This window comes from Pelophylax lessonae, assembly GCF_965119305.1.
Source record: "Pelophylax lessonae genome assembly, chromosome: 13".
Classification (NCBI taxonomy): Eukaryota; Metazoa; Chordata; class Amphibia; order Anura; family Ranidae; genus Pelophylax; species Pelophylax lessonae.
In genome coordinates this window covers 173,665,746-173,686,519 of record NC_138780.1, presented here as the reverse complement: position 1 = coordinate 173,686,519, position 20,774 = coordinate 173,665,746, and the positions used below count along the sequence as shown (strand labels likewise).

The 20,774-nt window shown below is 42.9% G+C and overlaps 1 protein-coding gene across 1 annotated transcript in view; it reads right to left on the bottom strand.

The window, feature by feature from the left end:
* Positions 1 to 1,866: 1,866 nt before the first annotated feature.
* TMX1 (thioredoxin related transmembrane protein 1) overlaps positions 1,867 to 20,774 on the bottom strand; it is a 40,734-nt gene continuing 21,826 nt past the window's right edge. The window contains exons 4-9 of the mRNA XM_082275631.1: positions 18,424 to 18,552; positions 18,182 to 18,227; positions 14,889 to 14,990; positions 12,578 to 12,647; positions 3,918 to 4,088; positions 1,867 to 2,748 (exon numbers count right to left, since the gene is read on the bottom strand). Of these exons, the coding sequence (XP_082131757.1) occupies positions 3,940 to 4,088; positions 12,578 to 12,647; positions 14,889 to 14,990; positions 18,182 to 18,227; positions 18,424 to 18,552 (496 nt within the window). The 3' untranslated portion in view covers positions 1,867 to 2,748; positions 3,918 to 3,939. The remainder of the gene's footprint in view (positions 2,749 to 3,917; positions 4,089 to 12,577; positions 12,648 to 14,888; positions 14,991 to 18,181; positions 18,228 to 18,423; positions 18,553 to 20,774) is intronic.

Below are 20,774 nucleotides of genomic sequence, written 5' to 3'. Positions count from 1 at the left end.
GGATTGCTAATAAAAACCTAAATCACCGTATACTATGTTGTAATCAAATATTAATACAAGATTATTAATACTACCATGAGGATACTGTACTGGAGCAGAAAGGTTGGCATGAAAGCTGGGCAACTAGAAGGTCAGCAACAGCAGCCCCTAGATCTCTCATTAAAAAAAAATAAAAAAAAACAGACTGGATACATTGAGCCTCTTGGAGTAATCTTGAGTGATCTTAGCAAGGTACAAAGTTCAAGTTGCAAGCTTGCCTGGCTATATGAAAGTTAAGGTGCATTAACAGTGCACATTATTCCAATCAAAATTAAATTCAGATTTGAGTGGAGTACCCTAGGAAGATTCCACTACCACAAAGCGCAGATACACAAAATATATGACAGCCAATTGGCTGCGGTAAGCTAATAAATTATTACAAATAAGGGAGTCCAATTGTAATGATCAACACCAAATCCCAAATTGTAGAGAAAAAAATAGTCAAGTACAGAATGTGGGACTTTTTCATTAAAAAAAGTTGGGGGGTGGGTAACCATTCCACATTGGGCGGTTTAAATGATTTTAAAGACACAGCCCATATGTGCCATTGGTGAGGGGTAGATATAAGTCCTGTCTTTATCTTTTCCCCTTGCCTCCTCCGGGTGTGGATTGGGACCCTTGGACTTCTTTCCTGCTTGGGAGGCTGCCACTCCTATACCATTATACCATCAAACACCATTTATGTTCTTAGCTGCGCCTAGTGAGATCATCTCTGACTTACCTGCACCCCTTTGGGGGTTGATATTGTTGGACATTGCACGTTCTCGACCATACCCTAAAGCACCCCATTTACCCCTGAGGAAGCACCCCGTGCAAACCCTCTGTTGGGTGGAATACAGCTCAATATTTTGGATACTATATGTTTCTGCCATAAAGCATTATATTAAATTCAGAAGAGGAGAGGTGCTTTATTATCACTACCAATATGGTTTGCTGAGCTTATGTTTTTAGGGGAATGGTTATCCCAAATCTTTTGTTAAAGCGGAGTTCCGCCACCCCACCCCCCTCCAAAAATTTAAAGTCAGCAACTACACATACTGTAGCTGCTGACTTTTAATATTCGGACACTTACCTGTCCTGGAGTCCAGCGATGTCGGCACCACATTCCATCGGCTGTCGGGTGCTGCCCCTGCCATTGCCGGTAAGGGAACCCAGCAGTGATGCCTTGCAGCTTCACGGGCGGGTCCCTACTGCTCATTCGCGAAGCGTGCTGCACATTAGGATTGGCTCGGCGGCGGGGGAAGTTGGGGCCAAACTTCTGAGGGACGGCGCCGTGGCGCTGTCTCCCGGAAGTGGGGAAGGGTACCTGTCAAAAACAGATACCCGTCCCCCCTGAAAGGTGCCAAATGAGGCACCGGGGGAACTCCGCTTTAAAGCGGTTGTAAACCCGAAAACAAAAAAAAAAAAACCTGCAAGACAAAGGCATAATGAGCTAGTATGCATCGCATACTAGCTCATTATGTATTACTTACCTTAGAACGAAGCCCCGACACGGACCCCCGGACATCGCTGTGGGCGCTGCCATGATCCCTCTGCGTCTTTTCCGGGTTCGGCGGCTCCGGCGCTGTGATTGGCCGGAGCCGCAATGACGATTTTCCGGTAAGCTCCCGGCAAGGAAAGCTGAAGGTCCCCCCAGACCTTCAGAGTGCATGTGCCGCTCGCGTGAGTGGCTGCATGTACTGCAAATATCTCCTAAACCATGCCGGTTTAGGAGATATTAATTGTACCTACAGGTAAGCCTTATTATAGGCTTACCTGTAGGTAAAAGTGTCAAAAAGCGGGATACTACCGCTTTAATGAATTCTGTAGTAAATATTTTTTTTTACAAAAACAAAAATACGTGGTTGTATTACTCTGGTAGAAGGTTTCAACACTTCTAAAGTCCCACATTCTCTACTCAACTACTTTTAAGTTAATAAATTGTTCCCTGTTGCTCCCTGAATTAACAAAATGGCCACCCCCACCAGGTACTAATGCAATACTTATTCTTGCACAGTCGAAGGACCCTGAAAGCTATGCTTGTGGTAACACAACTATCAGTAAGGCCATTCATGCCAGGAAGGTCTTCAACATTGACCCAAACATAAAAGGGATAACCTGTTCCTCCAGGTTGGGGGCTTGTACGGGATCAAAACCACCTTCCTGGAAAACAGAAGGAACTGTTGGAGCCTATAGGAAATGACTGAATCAAGAGGCCAATGGTTAAGAGCTGTGTAGTGAACATTGTTATAAGTCGTCAATAATAAGCTCACAGCTCTCTAATGAGGGTTCGGAGCCCTCACTGTTCACATTATATCATTATATCAAGTTATTGGTTACCAAGCATATTACCTCTGGAATATTAGAAGTGGAGAATTGATGTCTACAAGCTATACAGACAAACCGCAAAGCAGCCAGAACCGGCTTAGGTAGAGGGAAGTACATGGTCCATTATGTACAGTAATACTTTACCACAGGTGTCGAGTGTTGCATAAAACATAGCGTTTTCACCGAAGATATTACAGTCTATTGAAAAGAAAATGTATGCAAAACTCCCAAATAATTATTTCTTTAGCAAGCGTTGTGTCATCCCGGGCCTCCGTTTTGTAGAGGCAAAGTCTGCAAGTCTGACCAGGAAGAAAGAGGACTGGATTCTGGGCCCGGGTCACATGGAGGAACTGTATCTGGAGCAGGTGGTCATAACCGTTCTTCAGTAATGTCCTTTTCTGGCTAAAAAGTGAAAACAAAAAGGTCACTGATATAGTCCTGTCACTGGAATGACGATGAGGAATGTATAAAGAGATCTCGTTAGGTGGCCCAACTCTAGCCAAAAAACTTCATGTCGTTTTCAACAGAGTGGGGGAAGATCATAGCCTTTGTTACCATCTGCGCTCCTATGGGGGGTTATCTCTTGCTACTTGTATAGACTGAAAGCAAAAGGCAATCTCCTCAACTGACATGGACAAGAACAGATTTTCTGTAGAGGCAAGAAGGCTTAAGCCAGCATCAGATGGATCGAAATTCAGCTAGTTTAGCAGGAACCAGCCAAATTTCGATCATCTATGGGCAGGCTGTTTGTACTGAAGTCAATCCATCGATGACTTCAGTACAACCAGCCTTTCGGGTTTTTTCCCTTCCATCATTGCTAGCAGTGATCATTGTTTTCTCTCATTTAACCTGTGGTTAAAGGAGAAAAAAAAATGTATAATCTATGACCAGCCTTAGAACCTCTTAAAAGGTTTTTATTGCCGTCTGTCCAGAAGATAACAGCTTCTCCATTTCTTGTGCAGGTATCCTTCACTCTATCCAAAAGTAGAAAAAAATGGATGGATTTAGGCTTTAAAGGCCCGTTCACACCGGAACGTTACCCATTTTCTGCCACCAAGCTACATGGTACCACAGTACAATGCAGTTTGCAAAAGTATAGCTTGCACTCCTTTTTCTGCGTTCCAGTACGTTTAGCAGCCCATTGAAATGAATTGGCCATCAAAACTGGAACGCATGTTTCATTATGAACTGGCGCTAAAACTGGGTCACTGAAGCAAAGCCTATATTATATTATGAATATATATATGTTAATATATATTATGAAAAACGCCTTTAACCACTATAGAATTCTGAATGCAAGACAAACGTCCTAAAAAACTCAAAGTTTTCAGGCAATTACAATGTATTACACAGCAGGAGCTGCTGTCAAAATGCAGCCACTCCTGTGTAAAATGACTCTTGCAGATAGTCTGTAAGTGTCATTAGGTAAATACGATCCACCATGTATTGTTTCATTGTATTTACCATTTCATTCATGAGTGACTTTTGATCTTTGAAAAAAAAAAAAAAAAAAAAGACAGTACAGAACACGAGATAATGTATCTTCTGGAAAGATACAGATCAGAACATACCCGTTACACAGGGCGGTGGGGTTTAGGATTTTGCAGTGCGTTTCCGGATACTTTCCCTGGAGAGCTCGTTCTCTGGCGATTCCTCACTGTCCACCCAATCAGACTTTTCCTCCTTCTCCCGTTCTTCCTCCATCTGTCTTAGTATTCTGGCAGCCTCAGGGCTCAGTTTTTCTATAAAAAAAAAGTACAGCAATGAGATCAGTAAAAACAAGTGGACACCGGTACAAGCAACACTCAAGCAAGGTCACTGCTCATACAGACCCCAGTGCTGCTGATGTGGAAATGGCTGATTATGGCCTCAGCCAGCGCTGCTCTGGCTATGCCGGGCATGTTTCGCCCCACCTGCTGGAGCTTGGTCACAGAGGCAGGCGGGGAGAAACATGTCAGGGGGAGTGGCTGGGGCAGCGCTGCTGCTACCGACTCTTTAGTAGGGACGAACTGCACATAAATGAGGGTGCAGCCGTATTGGGAGAGAAGATGGCTGAAAAGTTAGATGGGCTTTTTAACTGGGTGATGGGGGGTCTACATGTAAAGCAAGCCACGGGAAGCAAGGTTCAGCGGGAATTACTGGGGGCATTAGCGGTAGATTCAAAAACCAGAGAGATTCAAAACCCAAGGTAGGTAGGCTGACAAATCGAAAGCGCAGCCTCATAACATCTAGCGAGGATATAGTATGCAACCAGACAAAATTACGAGGTTTGTATGCCAATGCTAGAAGTCTGGATAACAAGAGGGGGGAACTGGAGCTTCGATTTTGTGGGAATTTTCGGAGACTTGGTTTGACAGCTCTCGTGGTAGGCTGGCAACCATTAGGGGTATTCCCTTTATCGCAGAGATAGAGAAGGTAAAAAAGGGGAAGGTGCATGCCTGTATATGAAGAACAATGTGCAAGTGAATATGAGGGACGATATCACGAATGGAGCTAGGGAGGAGGTGGAATCCCTATGGGAGAAGAGCTTCAAAAAGGAAGGTACTATGGTGAAAGTAATATTGGACGTATGCTATAGGGCCCCCAACTAGAGGGAAAAGGGGGGAGGCGGACCTCCAAACACATTTTGGAATGGCGGCAAGGATGGGAAATGTCATTATAATGGAGGATTTTTATTGTGAAGATATAGACTGGGCAGAAGGATCCGTGCACTCATCTTAGGCTCGCCATTTCCTAAATGTTTTTGCAGGACAATTTTATGAGTCAGATGGTGAATGCACAGACAAGAAACAATGCGGTACTAGACCTACTGATTACTAACAATAGACACCTGATCGTGGATGTAGAAATACGGGGCAACTTAGGAAACAGTGACCACAGAACATTTAGTTTCAATATAAATCATAGCAATAGGAAACACAAGGGTAAAACAAGGACAATAAAGAGCCAACATGTCTCAACTGCGATCTTTGTTAGATGATATAAAATGGGATAAAGACCTAGGAACAAAGAACATCAAGAAAAAATGGGAGTGCTTTAAGAAAAAACTAAATAATTGTATTGGCTAGTGCATTCCAAGGGGGAATAAGTTTAAAAGAGCTAAAATAAATCCTGGGTGACTAAACTCCAACGTAAAAATGTATATAAAAAGTAAAGAAAATGTCTTCAAAAAAATACAAGGCTGGGGGGGGGGGGTCATTGGCATCATTCCAACATTACAAAGAATGCAATAAGAAATATAAGCGCGCAATCAAGGTGACTAAGATAGAACAAGAAAGGCACATAGTGGAAGAGAGTAAAAAAAACCCAAGAAATTATTTAAGTATATAAATAGTAAGAAAGTGAGGCTATAAAGGACAGAGAGAAGGCGAAAGGTTCTAAATAAATTTCTTCTCCTCAGTCTTTACAAAAGAATTGGGGGGATACAGTAACCTAGACTGTAATGTTAAAGTTAATAACACGTCACAGGAAGCACCCTCATGGTTAAAAGAAGACAGACTGAGAACTAGATCTGAAAAACTTAACATAAATAAGTCACCGGGACCAAATGGCTTACACCCGAGAGTCCTTAAAGAACTCAGTCAGGTGATAGCAAGACCACTGTTTTCTAATTTTTATGGATAGTCCAATGATGGGAACGGTACCAGCTGACTGGAAAAAAAGCCAAGTGGTACCAATATTTAAAAAAAGGCCGAGATATATCCCTGGGATCTACAGGCCGGCTAGCCTAACATCAATAGTCTGTAACATATTGGAGGGAATAAGGGACTATATACAAGGCTTTAGTAATAAAAATGGTATCGTTAGTAGTAATCAGCACAGATTCATGAAAAATCGCTCTTGCCAGACCAATCTATTAACCTTCTATGAAGAAGTAAGCTGCCACCTAGATAAAGGAAGGCCTGTGGATGTGGTGTATCTGGATTTTGCAAAGGCATTTGATACAGTTCCCCACAAATGTTTACTGTACAAACTAAGGTACGTAGGTATGGACCATAGGGTGAGAACCTGGATTAAAAGCTGGTTTCAGGGGCGAGTCCACAGGGTGGTGATAAACTGCTCAATCTCCATATTTGCGGACGATACTAAGCTAAGCAGGGCAATAACTTCTACGCAGGATGTGGAAACCTTACAAGAAGGCCTAAACAAAATAATGGGGAGGTCATCTACATGGCAAATTAGATTTAATGTTGGAAAACGTAAGGTAATACATTTGGGTGCCAGAAATACCAGCACAAGTTATTCAGTAAGGGGAGAGTCTGTGGGGGAATCTAAGATGGAAAAGGAGCTGGGGGTACTAGTAGACGACAAGCTCAGCAATGGCATGCAATGCCAAGCTACTGCAAGCAAAGCCAACAGAATACTGGCATGTATAAAGAGGGGATTCACTCCAGAGATAAACCAATATTTCTCCCACTCTACAAGACTCTGGTCCGGTTGCATCTCGAGTATGCCATCCAGTTCTGGGCACCGGTCCTCAGGAAGGATGTGCTGGAACTGGAGAGAGTCCAGAGAAGGGCAACAAAGCTAATAAAGGGAATGGAGGATCTCAGCTATGAGGAAAGACTACAAGCATTGAACTTAATCTCTCTGGAGAAGAGACGCTTGAGAGGGGATATGATATTAATGTACAAATACTGTACTGGCGACCCTAGCATAGGGAACAAACTTTTCAGCGAAAGGGAATATAAAAGCACTCACGGTCATTCACTAAAATTAGAAGAGAATCGGTTTAATCTTAAACTGTGTAAAGGGTTCTATACCGTCAGAGTGGCAAGGATGTGGAATTCTCTTCCACAAGCAGTGATATCAGCAGGGAGCGTCGATAGTTTAAAAAAACTATTAGATGGGCACCTTAACGACCACATCATAAAGGGGTATACAATGTACAATTGACAAACACTTATACATACACTTATCATAGGTTGAACTGATGGACTGGTGTCTTTTTCAACCTCACTAAATGTAACTATGTGTACAAAAATTCGATTTCTTTCTATTCAGGTCTGTTCACAACACAAGCTATTCACAGCAAAGCAGTAACACCTGAAGCTGAGGCCTTAAAGTTTTATGTATTTGACTTAGTGTTTTTGTTACCCCAAAACTTCATATTCCTGATATGTGGCTGCTGTACAATGTACGAGAAAAGTATCTGTATTGCTTTCCGTGTGTGAAATCCCTGGTGTTCCTTCCAGTCCCTCAGCTTTCCTATTAAATCTGACCAAACTAAGCAGGAGAACACAACATGGTCAGTTCACTAGCTATGCTGGGAACTCAGCGTACTCTCCTCCAATGATCAGACTTGTCCTGACACCCTCCCCCCCTTGCTGAACAGCCATTCACTGGGAAGCTCAGTGTGCTGCTGCTTCCCCCTCAGCTCTTATGCAGATGAGAACAGAGGGAATGTGATCACTTATAAAAAAGGGGGAAAAAAAAGGTATTTAAAATGTTTTTTTTATATCTATACACAAATGTTTTGTCATTTCCATTTTAAACTGAATGGGTTGTTTTACAAGGTGATCGTTTACAATCACTTTAAACTCATAAAATTCCTGAATTTGATCTCTCTCTCTCTCTCGATATACAAGACACTATGGGGTTGATTTCCAAAACTAGAGAGTGCAAAATCTGCTTCCAGCTTTTTTTTTTTTGGTAAAGCTTATTGGAACAAGCTGAATTTAGAACTGATTGGCTACCATGCACAGCTGCCCCAGATTCTGCACTCTCCAATTTTAGTACATTATCCCCTATGCGTTCCTTTTCACATTGGATTTGGAAGATATGCATGAAAACCCCCCAAAGCAAGACATCTAGGGGGAATAAATGATCAAAAAAAATTATCAGATTGCTATAAAATAAAATTCATATTTCTACAGCGCTTTTCTCCCAGGGACTTAAAATACTTTTTAAGTTGGTATTGGGCCAAGAAGCTGCTAGCTAAAGGATAGATCCAAGATTGGGTATCTACCTTGCAAACATGGAACGTGGAGATGCTCCCATAGAAGAAACTGATCTATGACCACAGAGGTTACCCAAACAAATTGGAGAAAATTTGGGGTATGTGGCAGGCAGACTCTTCTACTTGCTGCCCATTAGTAACAACTCCTACTCCAACTCCAGATCCTACTCCTACTACAGTGGCTCTTATGTGTTTAGGCCCGACCATACCAGTGTCCTATACCCAATTTCTGATCTGTTATGTCCAAGGGTACTACTAAGTTCCAAATATTTCTAAGATTAGAGACGGCACAGGACACCTTTGGTTTTGGTTTTCATTGATTCTCAACCACATATACTCATAATAATGGGATCTTTGAATAGAAGGGTTTGTCAGATGTTGCTATGACCTGGGTGAACAATGTGTCTTGAGTCTGCTTTATTAAAAACATCCAGAGAAGGAGCTTCCTGGACCATGGAAGGTAAGGAGACCTATGTTGTAGGTGGAGCACCATAGAATGCACAAAGATCCTACATTTTTTAGGACACCTCTGGTAATGTATTTACCCTTTCTCTGAGGGACAAGGGGGAACCAAAGTTCTGTCAGATAGGCGCTGCCCAAGTTATTTAAGGGCTTTATAGGTAAGTAGGCCAATTTTAAAAGATATCTTCAATTTCATTGGAAGACAGTGGGGTTGATTTACTAAAACTGGAAAGTATAAAATCTGGTGCAGCTGTGCATGTTAGCCAATTAGCTTCTAACTTCAGCTTGTTAAATTAAAGAGGAGCTACAGTCTCCTAACGAAACATGCAATAAAAACATCCTCAAGCTCCTTAAAAAAACGCTTTTTTAAAATTTGGATATTGTCAATATTTTACATGAAGTGCTTACCTGCCAAATCTCCACTTTGCTTGCCCCTGATGAAATGCTGGTGGCTATCTTAGGTGAGGGCAGGAGTACCACGAGATTACACTATCAGGCCACCCAAACACTCCGGGGATAGATGACACCGATATCCCAGGAGTCCCAGGGAATCGCCTAATGATGTAATCCCCTAGAACAGCAGTCACCAACCATTTTGGACGTCATGGACCACTAAACTCACAGTTTTAAAGCCCGTGGACCACCAACATGTCTTATACACGCAATGGTCTAGCTTCCTGCCCCCTAAATCACACTGCTGCCTTTTACACAGAATGCTCCTGCTCTCTGCCCCCCTTGTCCACCCCCCACCATCACACTGCTGCCTTACACAGACGACTCATTCGATCTCACCACCTTATCCAGCCATGTGCTCAAACTCCAAGCTCCCTCCCACAGTCTGATCAGCGCTGTCATTGGAAGTCCCCCCTTTTTTCACCACCCACTCTCTGCACTACTCTCGGTGCCTCCCACTGAGTTCAAAGGAGCCAGCACAACAGAGGAGGTATGGAGTATCAATGCGTACTGGCAGTATTGACTCTCAGCATGCACTGAGAACAGTGGAAACACAGGACAGTATACATCTGCCACAATGTTGATTTGCGTCAGAATCCCTGGGGGCCACCAAAAAAAAACCTGGAAGCTGATTGGCTGCCATGCACAGCTGCACCAGATTTTTCACTCTACAATTTTAGTAAATCAACCCCAACCTATAGAGCTAGGAGTGGGGTGATGTGACAGTGAGAGGGTTAGTGGGTGAGTATCCTGGCTGATACATAGGCCAAAGACCAGATTACAGTTACAGTAGTCTGATGGAGGCAATATAAAAGTATGGATTCATATAGCATATTCTCTGCTGGAATCAGATGTTTGATCCTTGTAAAAGTGGCCATAGACGGATCAAAATCTGGCCAGCCCAATTTCAATCCAAGTTAATATAGCGATCGACTTCTGTTCAATGACCCTGTCGGATAAAAGCCACTGGATCAGCAGCTGCAGCGCTGATCTGTGTGTTCTGACAGTGGGGGGAGTCTTCACCTCAATTGTGTGGATGGGGGAATATGTTTTCGTTATTTCCATTCAGTTCACTGGCTGAAGGAAAAACTAAACCATGTATGGCCAGCTTAACCACCGGAGGATTTTGCTGTCTTACGTCTGGGCCACTTTTTGCGATTTGGCACTGTGCGACTTTAACTGACAATTGCGCGGTCGTGCGACGCCGTACCCAAACTAAATTTACGTCCTTTTATTCCCACAAATAGAGCTTTCTTTTGCTGGAATTTGATCACCTGTGCGATTTTTACTTTTTGCGCTATAAACAAAAAAAGAGCGACAATTTTGAAAAAAATAACAATATGCTTCACATTTTTTTATATGAAATTCCCCCCCAAAAAAATGTAAAAATCTAAATTTTTTATCATTTTAGGCCAATTTGTTTTCTACTTCATATTTTTGGTAAAAAAAAAAAAAAAAATCACAATAAGCGTATTTTGATTGGTTTGCGCAAAAGTTATTGCGTTTACTAACTAAGGGAAAGATTTCTGTTGTTTTTGGTGTTTTTTTTTTTTTTAACAAGTAATGACGGCGATCTGCGATTTTTTTTTGCGGGACTGCGACATTGCGGTGGAGAGATCAGACCCTTGACTGACACATTTTTGACACTTGGGGGTACCAGTGACATTTCTATAGTAATCAGTGCTATAAATATGCACTGTTACTGTAAAAATGACACTGGCAGGGAAGGGGTTAATTTTATTGGAGAGGGAGGGGTTAATGTATGCCTGGTGCTTACTGACATGTGTAGGGGGAGGTGACTGAGTGACACAGGGACAGATCGCATGCTGAACCCTGCAATCTGACCCTGCCTGTCACTTAGGAGATCCGCCCGCTTTGTTTACACAAGCAGGCGGATCTCCACACTCGATCCCCGACGATCGGGGAAGAGTGGCGGTGATCACCGCCGCTCCTCCCCTGGCCCGACTCCCGCTGTGACTGAATACAGCGGGAGCGAGCCTCTGGCGGCGCGCGCGCGCCGCCGAGAGAGGGGAACGTCTGGCGATGCAGGTCTACGTCGCCAGACGTTATCGAGCCACTTTGCCGCAGTGAGCAGCGGTAAAGTGGTTAAAGCGGAACTTCGCTCTCTCAATTAACATAAAATATTTTTAATCCTTATGCTGCTAGCATTAGTAAATAGGTAGGAAAGTATATCATATTTACTGGTTTTAAACTTTTTTTTACATTTCTTTAGTTACTTCCTGGTTTCATTGCCTAGGCAAATTATGTCACACATCCCAGGAATATACCTGAGCTAAGGGCAAATTCCAGGAAGTAAACAATACATGAAACATCTGCCCCTACTCAAATTGGCCACTGCCAGAAATGCTAGGGGGTGTTTTTCAAAATGATTTCTCAGCAAAATAAAGCATGGAGACATGGATGGGTTGGGGAGTTTGCGTTGAATATTAAAAATTAAATAAATAGCATTTTTGGTTTGTGGTGCTCAGATGCAGAGCCACTTCATTCCTGAGGTGGTGGAAAAAAGACATGCTGGCAGCTGACACCCTGCGTTCAGGATCACACCCTGGCTGCGCACATTGTCTGATCAGATTTTTTTATTTTCTTATTTTTATTTGCATTCCCAGGGTTTTCATGAAAAAGTTGAACCCTAAATATCCCGGCCACCTCCATCAAAATGCTCGCAATGGCAAGCGTTCAAAGGTCAATGCTACTACGCTAACCAATGAGAAGTGCTTCCTTGTTCTGGAAAACCGTACTGGAGAAAGCAGCCTCAAATGTGCTTCCTATTGGTCAGCAGGGCCACGTGGCTGCGCTGTCCAATGATCACTTGCCATTACGAGCATTAAAGGATAAGTCCACCCTAAAACAAATCCCTGCATCTATAGATCTCCACCTTCTAACACTAACCTATCTATCCCTGTAAAGAAGAAATCAGTATACACATACCTTTTTGAAGCCGATCCGACTCCATGCTTCACTGTCAGGCGCAGCTTCGCTGTGGGGGTGAGTGCAGAGGACACAGCCGACAATGGAAGCCCCATAGTAAGTCTATGGGTGACATCACTTAACATTCATTTCAGAGCCGTTGTCGGCCGTGTCTTCTGCAGAGCTTCTGCCGCTGGAGATCGGGTCGGATCGGCTTAAAAAGGGCCAGATAGGTTAGTGTTAGATCGTGGAGATCTATAGGATCCAGGGATTTTAGTTTTAGGAGGGAGTTATCCTTTAAAATTTATAAATCTCCCCAGCGGGGACAAACTGCAAAAAAAAAAAAAAAAAAAAAAAAGCAAAGCCCAAAAGACCCTTCTCTAGCCTACCAGCCTATCCAAAACTAAAAATACAGATAATAGAACTTACTGTGCTGTGGGTATCCCTGAGGTCGGTGCCTCTTTGACGGACACAGGTAATCTGCCACAAACACCAAAAGCTGCAAGAAAGAATGAACGCCATCAGAGCGGACATACAATGCAGTCTTGTGTAATCCACAAATGCAATCCTCCACCAACTGTACGATGATCCAAGGAAACAAAAAAAAAAAAAAAAACAACCCTCTAAGATAATAAGTGTAGTGGTGCACTGAAATGAAAATTCTGGCTGAAATTGAAAATTCAGGATGCACTTGGCCGAAAACTGGCTCCCCCCAAAGGTGCCAAATGTGGCAGCAGAGGAGGGGAGACAGACAGACAAGTGGAACTCCGCTTTAATTTTGCTCTGAAGTCAATGGGACACGATTAATCCAGTCTCTAATTGGGCTGGCTGCAGGGGAAGGAGGGCACTTACCTGTCCAGGGATCCCACAGTCTTTTCACCCTAGCTGATTTTTCAATTGGCTTTTCGGCGCTGCCGCCGCCATCTCGGCTAAGGAAAGCTGGCAGTGAGCTTTGAAGTCGGTTCTCTAGAGAACATGCGTGAAGCGTGCTGCACTCTCGAATTGGGTCGGCTGCAGGAGAAGGCACCAGGTACCCGCTCCCCCCCCCGAAAAGTGCCAAATGTGGCACCAGAGGGGGGAGAGGCAGACAAGGCACTCAAGACAAGACTCAAGACACCCCTTTTGAGTGGAGCTCCACTTTAATGTGGCTGGCGTTCTTGCATTGAAGTCAATGGGACGCAATTTTGCATTGAAGTCAATGGGACGCAATTTTGCATTGAAGTCAATGGGACACAGCATGCCATTATCAGCGTTTTTTTTTTTTCCTATTGGCAAAAAGCCAATAACCCTATTTTTGCCAATAATTATTGGCGGCCGATATATCAGTGCATGCCTAATAAGGGTGGTTTAACCCCCCCCCCCCTCCCCCCCAACAACAAACTAATGAAATTAATAAAACTGGTTTTCAATACAGATGTTATTTTAGACTCAGTGATGTCATTATTGGGCCTCTGTGTATCTTTATGCAAAGCAACCAGCAAAAAATCCAAATCTTCGTTCAAGCTGGAAGATTCATAATAAATATACATAAAAGACATGCGAGAAAATTAACCAGTTCTGAACTGGAAGGATTTGCCCCCTTAATGACCAGGCCATTTTTTGCGATTCGGCACTGCTTTACTTTAAACGGAAAATTCCACGGTCGTGCGACGCTGTACCGAAATAAAATTGATGTCCTTTTTTTCCCCACAAATAGAGCTTTCATTTGGTGGTATTTGATCACCTCTGATTTTTATTTTTTGCATCAAAAAAGAGCGACAATTCTGGAAAAAAAAAAAAAAAAAACGCAATATTTTTCACATTCATTCTGCTATATAACATTCCCAAAATACATTTTTTTTTAAAAAAAAATCAAAATTTTTTCATCCTTTAAGGCCAATATGTATTCTGCTACATATTTTTGGTAAAAAAAAAAAATCCCAATAAGCACATTTTGATTGGTTTGCGCAAAAGTTATCGCGTCTACAAACTAGGGGAAAGTTTTAGGTCATATTTTTTTTTCCTTTTTTTGCTAGTAATGGCGGCGATCTGCGATTTTTAGTGGGACTGCAACATTGTGGCGGACAGATCGGACCCCTAACTGACATTTTTGACACTTTTTGGGGGGACCGGTGACATTACTACAGTAATCAGTGCTAGAAATATGCGCTGTTACTGTAATAATGACACTGACAGTCACTGGAAGAGGTTAACCAAGTGGGTGATCAAAGGGTTAAATGTAAGCCTGAGTGATCACTTGACCCTCCCTTCTAGATTGTAAGCTCTAACGAGCAGGGCCCTTTGGTTCCTCCTGTTTTGAACTGTATTGTAACTGTATTGTCTTCCCTCACATTGTAAAGCGCTGTGCAAACTGTTGGCGCTATATAAACCCTGTATAAAAATAAAAATAATGTGACTGTTTACTAACTGTGGGGGGAGGGGCTTGTAAAATGACCATAGAGACCTGTGATCCTATATAGAAGGATCACAGGCGCTCTGTGATCATTTCAGAGAGAAGAACGGTCAGCTGTGTTTACAACAGTTGACCGTTCTCTCGTAGTGGGGAACAATTGCGGGTGGCCGGCGGCAATCGGTATAGCAAGCCCCGTGCATCAGCATCCCCGCTGCCTAGTGGGGGCAGGAGCACGCCGCCGGCGGTGCGTGCTCGCCCCCCCCAGCAGAGAATGTTTTATGAAGGTCACATCCACAGCTTTATAAATATACCCCTAAGGTTCCAACACAGAATATCTGGTCTACTCACCAAGCCAAGAATGAGACCTAGAAGTAGAGTGAGCAATCCAAATATGACATACGATCCCCAGACTGGAATCCCCAGATCCTCCACAAAGTATTCGTGACAGTACTGAAAATACAGAGAACATCCACCGTTACTGACAGCCTGGATGCCTCCATATATATGAATGGTCAGCAGATGAAGGCATTTAACACTGCTGCTATTACTGCTATAACAGAAAGCTATACAGTGATATTGGTTTGCTATGATTTCAAACACATACATATTATATATATATACAGCGGGTAAAATAAGTGTAGCACTACTCCCTGTGGGAGCTGCTAAATGCGAATGTTGCTATGGGTAACCCCCTGGGGTTCCAGGTCTTTCTGTAGCTCTCCACAAGTGGTCCTTGGCTCTTGAACAACTCTTCTGTTAATTATTTTCACTCCTATGTCACAAATCTTGCGAGGAGCAACTGGTCGTGACCAGTTTATGGGGAAATTATGTTCTTTCCACTTCAGGATTATGGCCCCAACAGTGCTCACTGGAACATTCAGAAGTTTAGAAATCCTTCTGTAACCAATGACATCAGTATCTATTGCAACAATAAGGTTGCAAAGGTTTTGAGAGAGCTCTTTGCTTTCGACCATCATGAGATGTTTCTTGTGTGACACCTTGGTAATGAGACACCAATTTATAGGCCATTAATTGAGACTGAACCAGCTGATATTAATTTGCACTGACAGTGGGTAGGATTTCTTTCTAATTACTGAGATTTCAGCTGGTGTCTAGGCTTTCCATGCCTTTTGGCACCTCCCTTTCTTCATGTGTCATTCCATTTTATTACACAATTTTATTTCTAAAATGTATGGATAGCATGGGTTGTTACTTCTAGATTGTAAGCTCTAACGAGCAGGGCCCTCTAATTCCTCCTGTATTGAATTGTATTGTAACTGTATTGTCTTCCCTCATATTGTAAAGCGCTGCACAAACTGTCGGCGCTATATAAATCCTGTATTATAGTAATAATAATACTGACATGTACTGAACATTTCATGACACTTTGCTACATTGTAAAGTAGTGAGTGTACAGCTTGTATAACAGTGTAAGCTTGCTGTCTCCTCAACTCAACACACAGCCATTAATGTCTAAACGGCTGGCAACAAAAGTGATTTCCCCCCCTTAAGTTAAAGCGTCCAAATTGGGCCCAAAGTGTCAATATTTTGTGTGGCCACCAATATTTTCCAGCACTGCCTTAACCCTCTTGGGCATGGAGTTCACCAGAGCTTCACAGGTTGCCTCTGGAGTCCTCTTCCAGACCTCCACGACGACAACACGGAGCTGATGGATGTTAGAGACCTTGCACTCCTCCACCTTACTTTCGAGGATGCCCCACAAATGCTCAATAGGGTTTAGGTCTGGAGACATGCTTGGCCAGACGATGTACAAGAAAGCCTGAAAACAGTTTGCTGAAGACAAGCAGACTAAGGACATGGATTACTAAAACCATGTCCTGTGGTCTGATGAGACCAAGATTAACTTATTTGGTTCAGATGGTGTCAAGCGTGCGTGGCGGCAACCAGGTGAGGAGTACAAAGACAAGTGTGTCTTGCCTACAGTCAAGCATGGTGGTGGGAGTGTCATGGTCTGGGGCTGCATGAGTGCTGCCGGCACTGGGGAGCTACAGTTCATTGAGGGAACCATAAATGCCAACATGTACTGTGACATACTGAAGCAGAGCATGATCTCCTCCCTTCAGAGACTGGGCCACCGGGCAGTATTCCAACATTATAACGGCCCCAAACACACCTCCAAGACGACCACTGCCTTACTAAAGAAGCCAAGGGTAAAGATGATGGACTGGCCAAGCATGTCTCCAGTCCTAAACCCTATTGAGCATCTGTGGGGCATCCTCAAACGGAAGGTGGAGGAGCACAAGGTCTCTAACTTCGACCAGCTCCATGATGTCGTCCTGCAGGAGTGGAAGAGGACTCCAGTGGCAACCTGTGAAGCTCTAGTGAACTCCATGCCCAAGGCAGTGCTGGAAAATAATGGTGCCACACAAAATAGTGACACTTTGGGCCCAATTTGGACATTTTCACTTAGGGGTGTACTCACTTTTGTTGCCAGCAGTTTAGACATTAATGGCTGTGTGTCGAGTAGTTTTGAGGGGACAGCAAATTTACACTGTTATACAAGCTGTACACTCACAACTTTACATTGTAGCAAAGTGTAATTTCTTCATCAGTGTTGTCACATGAAAAGATATATTGAAATATCTACAAAAATGTGTATGTATGTATGTATGTATGTATGTATGTATGTATGTATGTATGTATGTATGTATGTATGTATGTATATATATATATATATATACACATACATACACACACACACACATATATACACACATACACATACATACAGATAAAATCTTTGTTTTATAGATAAACATTTAATAAAAAGCAAAGGATTCCAGGAGCACTATGGTGTAGCTAAAGTGATAGCACAGCAGTAGTAGCTCATTTTCTGGCTGGCTCTGTCTGACCAAAGCTTTTAATAGTCGTTCAATAGAGGAGGAGCCATTGTTCTGACTTACTAAACTTGTGTATGTAAATTTCAGCTTAAGATATTGATCTCTGTTAACAGAATTATTTTTAGTACATAATGTAATGAGACACATGGGGAAAAAAAAAAAAAGTAAAAAAAAAAAAAAAAGTAAAAAAAAAAAAAAAAAGGTAAAAGTGATGCTGCAGTTGTCCCACGTTGGCTCTAAGCCTGAGAACTGAGCGATCACATGATCGCTCAGCGGAGAGCAGTGACAATTGCCGCTCTGTACTCTGCTCCTCTAGCGCTTTATGAAGCTCCAGGCTGGAGAGGATGCAGGCACAGCTGGCTCTTGGCTCCCAGTCCAGGAACTTGAACTCCCAGCTCTTCTCCCTCTTCTTTCTGCAGAGCTTCCTGGACAGATCAGAGTGATTCTGACTGATCAGCGCCAGCACAGGGAATCAGTCTGATCCATCCTGGAAGCGTTGCAGAAAGAAAAGGGAGAAGAATTAGGATTTCAAAACCCCTGGACTGCCACACAGGTTGCGTGGGCACCCACAGAGGTATGTACAGCAGGGACCAGCGGGGAAGGTAGTGGGTAGGGTGTCCAGTGTTAGTCATCTTTTCTGAAAAGTTGAACACTATAACAGAAGAGAAGTTCATTGTTAGGGTTTACATACACTTTAACAGGTACACTGATCCCCAACCTGATCTCCTGGTAGGACAGAGAGCAGTGAGGATACAGTATACAAAGAGTGACCTTACTTACCCGAATATACATTGATAGATGGAATAGCGCTGACATGCCGCTCATTCTATAACAAAAAAAAAAAACATCTATTAATTACAATGAGGTTCTATAATGAGTAGACAAGGCAAAAGACTTCACACTGAATGTACAGATACAACTTCTACATTCCAGCCCCTGTTGATTTCCTGCAAGAACAGACCTTCCTATTCCAGCTGCTTTTTGTTCTCAGCACAGATTTCCATCAATTCAGCTTCACTTACAGCAGAGAGTCCGGGCTCAACCACGATGACATGGGTTCTAGCCCCTCCCACTCCTTCTCATTCACAAAGTTAATGAAGTCTTTGTGTGTTCTGGCTCCTTGGTACTTCCGGAAAATCCCATCTTTACAGCTGATTGAAGACATGAAAGAGGAAGTGTGTTAGCTGAAGAAAAAACATTTTTCCTGGAAATACTTCTAATACATTAAAATGTTCTGGGTGTTTTTTTAGGTTGCTTTATTAAAGTGAAACTGTTCTTTTCCCCATTCAGGGCAACGACACAGGACCTCTTGATCTCCCCCTTTCTCAGCCGACAGCATGACCATGCTCTCGCCCTACTTCAATCGCCAGTGGCAACAATCATTCTAGTACGTCTGAGTATGGGGGGGGGAGTGTAATGGAACCGCCGACCCACACTGTACTTGTGGTCTTCTGTCAGTATACGGCTTCCTTGTAGTCATGAACATAGATATCAAATCCTAGCAGCCCCCATACAAAGCTAGCCAATAACTTAACTTGCACTGGAAATCATTCTTTATTGAACAGTCACACAATTTATATACAGCATGGACCTCCCCCTCCTGATCAGATTACACACAGGTCAGGGTTGCCTGATTATATTATCATATGCAGATTCAATTGTATACAGAAACAGAATTAACCTGAACTAATTATCTAGCCATCTGGACAGAACAATGTGGGCTCATTAACATTTAACAATGGGATAGGCAGACTTAACACAATCCACATTCCAGCCCAAAACAGACAATAGGACAAGACCAGTGTTGGGGGTAGCTAGTTACAAAGTAACTGATTACAGTAACTACATTACTTTTTTTGGTAACTAAGTAATGTAACTAGTTACAATACTAATATTGGTAACTACACTACTTTACTAGGCTATAGGAGGTAACTACACTACTTTACTAGGCTATAGAAATGCGCTTTCCTGCATTACCCAAGCCGTGCGATACAATCGTTATTTTGAAGAATAGAGAGGGATGAAGTTTATGACTTTTTGTTGCACTTTATGTTTTATTCTGTTTTTTCAGGTTTTGTTCTCATGTTTCCCAAAGCCTGTGTTTATACAATAAACTCTATGCAGAAAGAGTGCCATGTATCTTCTTCTACACGGTCAATTGAGAAAGAGGACTGTAAAGTAATAAGTAGTGAAGTTACTTTTCAAATGCAGTAACTAGTAAAGTAATCTCGTTACAATTTACAGAAGTAACTAGTAACTAGTTACATTTTTTGAGTAACTACCCCAACACTGGACAAGACTGCCAATGACAGTCTGTCTCCTACATTGAAGTACATGGAATACACATCTACGTATTGCTATGATTATTTAGGAGTCAGCCTTCATGGCAACAGGCTATAGGTTTCACGGTGCAAAGTGGGATTAAATCTTCGTATTTCTTGAGATATATTGCTGACAAATATTACTGTCCCACTTGAAGCAATCCAAACCATTAAGTATCTGTCTTTCACTCCCAGTGACGGTGAGTACCATCACAGGGAGCATGTGACCTACTCCATTCCAACTCACGATGCAATCCTCAGCGACTGAGCGACCAATCACCAGAGCCAAGCCCTGTCATGTGGGGGGCAGGGTGAAGGTCAACAGCCAGGCAAATTGCATTTTTAGAAAGAGTTCAGCAATGGCCTCCTCCATACTTCTCTAATGAGAAGTGAAATTTGCTTTTTGGAGCAGCACATATCACTGAGCTTCTGCCATTGAACTCAAAAAATAGCAGCAGTCTGCAGTACTGCTAGGTCCCAGTTCCTATATATGCGATGCGGGAACACTGCAAATCCACTGCGGGTTCCCACATCGCATTTAACTCGCAGGCAGTTCACACTGCCATATGCGAATCACTGGGGGTGTCAATACAAAGTTAACAACACCCCCAGATCAGTTGGCATATGGCAGTGCAAACCAGTCAGTTCAGACATGAATCGGATCGCATAGGTGTGAACAACCATTCGATCTGATTCTGGTGCAGACCCAAAAAAGGGTCCTGTGCGAGTTGTGTCCGAATGCGATGCGAATTCACCTATACAATCTGTATGGCTGAATTCACATCGCACAGACATCGCATGTGATTTGCAGAGCAGTGCGCTTCGAATCACATGCAATGTCGGTCATCGCATATATGTGAACCGGTACTAAAGGTCAGCCTTGTTTGGCTCGTTATGGATTTCTTTCCATTAGCAAATGTCACACAGATCACGTAAATTCATTTGATTTGTAGATATGAAGTTGGGATATGAAGATGTGAAGGCTGGAGGGCAGTAAAGCTGACTATGGGACCACAGACTCATCGCATGTGTCGGCGTGCCGCTCTAAGGCT